Here is a 1,910-nt window from a genome sequence, read left to right as displayed (position 1 = left end):
AATTAGTAATTTAAAAAAAAAATTAAAAAGCAATTTGAAACAAAACAAAATGGAAACTGAAAGAAAGGGATTTGAATCTGAAAATCTAAAATCTAAAACTGCAATAAAGAAAAGAAATTTTAAAAAGGGTTTATTTAAAATACTAAACTGAATCGAGTTTTTTTTCAAGTTGAGGGGAATAATTTTGATTTAATTCTTATTATTTCATGTTTGCTGTTTTAGTATCTCAGATTATAAGGTAAAAATTTGAAATTCTATATTAACTTATATTTTTTCTGATTCAATTAAGATGTATGTTTACAAACATTTTGACCCCTTTCTGACTCCATAGATTCTCCACCATGAACAGAATCAACAATAAATCTGGATCCAGGCTCAAAATGAGCTCCTTGATATGTGCTTGAGAATGGCTTAGTCTCCGGTTAAACCCAGGTTTAAAGCCTTGCAGGGCAGCCTAAAGCCCACTGCCAACATTAAGACAGAAAAAAGAAAGAAAATAACAAATCATTCTGATCTTTTATAGATTTCTACAAACAGCTGGGTCTGAGTTGCAGCTCTCCTTATACACTTAATTTATTAGCAGCTTCAGGCTGTGGCTCCCTCTAGTGTTTACAATGCAGTACTGCAGTTAAGCTTTAAATTAAGCTTAATTAGTTTGAAGAAATTTGCAAACTGCTTATTGACTTATGTCAAGAATCTTTCTATCAATAATCAGATGAAAAAAGGTTCTTTAAAGAAGACTTTTAAAAAGATTTTACCCATATATACACACACACAATTTTTTCATTTTTTTTACAATCTTTGTATAATTCCTGCTCTAAGTAGGTCACTCTGTCAGCTAAAGACACATTTCATGATCTCTTTACTCCTGTGAACGATTAATTGATTCATCCGATTAATTATTTTAGCACTAGATTTTTGCAAATGAGCTCAAGCCCAGAAAAACTTGAAAATTAGACAAAGAAAGCACTGTTTTTGTTGCGGTTTATTTTGTCTTTTATTTAAAAAATAAACTATTACTGAGCATCACAGACTAACCTGACTGTCAGACCAGCTGTGAACGCAGTAATAACGAGTCTGAGTCTAAAAATCTAATCAATTTTTGCATGTAATAAATAAAATAAATATAAATTTAGAGTTATTGAATTTCCAGACTTTATTCCATTTGGTTTTAGGTAAATTATTAAAAATATTTTACTCCAGGGTCCGACTCTATCGGAGGATCTGATCAATACAACCGTTTTTTTTTTTCTTTTTTTTTTCTAGTTTTTGTTCTTTTATTTTGGTTCTTTAACATTCATCCATTTTTTGACTGTTTCTCTAATTTATCTTTTAACAGGATTTATAAAAAAAATATTAACAGTTGTTCATTCAGGGCCTCTGTGATCTTTCTGGCATCTTTAGACCTTAGATTGGCATTTAGATGGAAACTAGACCTGATTTTAAAACCTAAGGTTTAACAATCCAATGATTATTTTTCTTCAAACTTCTCATAAAACTGACATTTAAACAAAGTTTTTCAAAAGTCTTTTTATATGATGAAAATAAGGTTTAAACTAATGCAGATTTTACCAAATAAAGAAATAAACCAGTTTCCTTCAGCTTTCCATCCTGTAGTTTCATGATGACAATAAAACCCAACATGATGCTTTTCTCTGATTTAAATGATATATTTTAACATTTCTAACATGGAATAAAAGTTTCCCAAATGCAAAAAGTGAGTTTAATTTCTAGAATATTAATTTCTTTTATTGCTATAAAGATCAGTCTTTATTTTGTGCTCCCTACCTTCATTTTGAAAGCTTGATTTTAACTTCCTGTTTGTCTTCTGCGTTTCAGCCCAGGCAGCCTCCAGTCAGCCTCAGAGATATGGTACGAACAATCAGCTCCTTTAGACCTAAAACTGGTTT

At 30.2% G+C, this 1,910-nt stretch overlaps 1 protein-coding gene across 1 annotated transcript in view; it reads left to right on the top strand.

Annotated features, from left to right (window-relative positions):
• sh3yl1 (SH3 and SYLF domain containing 1) overlaps positions 1-1,910 on the top strand; it is a 15,161-nt gene that overhangs the window by 10,894 nt on the left and 2,357 nt on the right. Inside the window, exon 5 of the mRNA XM_015394701.1 lies at positions 1,840-1,872. Coding sequence (XP_015250187.1) covers positions 1,840-1,872 — 33 coding nt within the window. The remainder of the gene's footprint in view (positions 1-1,839; positions 1,873-1,910) is intronic.

The sequence above is a fragment of the Cyprinodon variegatus genome, unplaced genomic scaffold (genome assembly GCF_000732505.1).
Source record: "Cyprinodon variegatus isolate N-32 unplaced genomic scaffold, C_variegatus-1.0 Scaffold705, whole genome shotgun sequence".
In the NCBI taxonomy this organism is placed as follows: domain Eukaryota; kingdom Metazoa; phylum Chordata; class Actinopteri; order Cyprinodontiformes; family Cyprinodontidae; genus Cyprinodon; species Cyprinodon variegatus.
The sequence above is the reverse complement of the archived record's forward strand: the minus strand, read 5'-3'. Positions and strand labels throughout refer to the sequence as shown.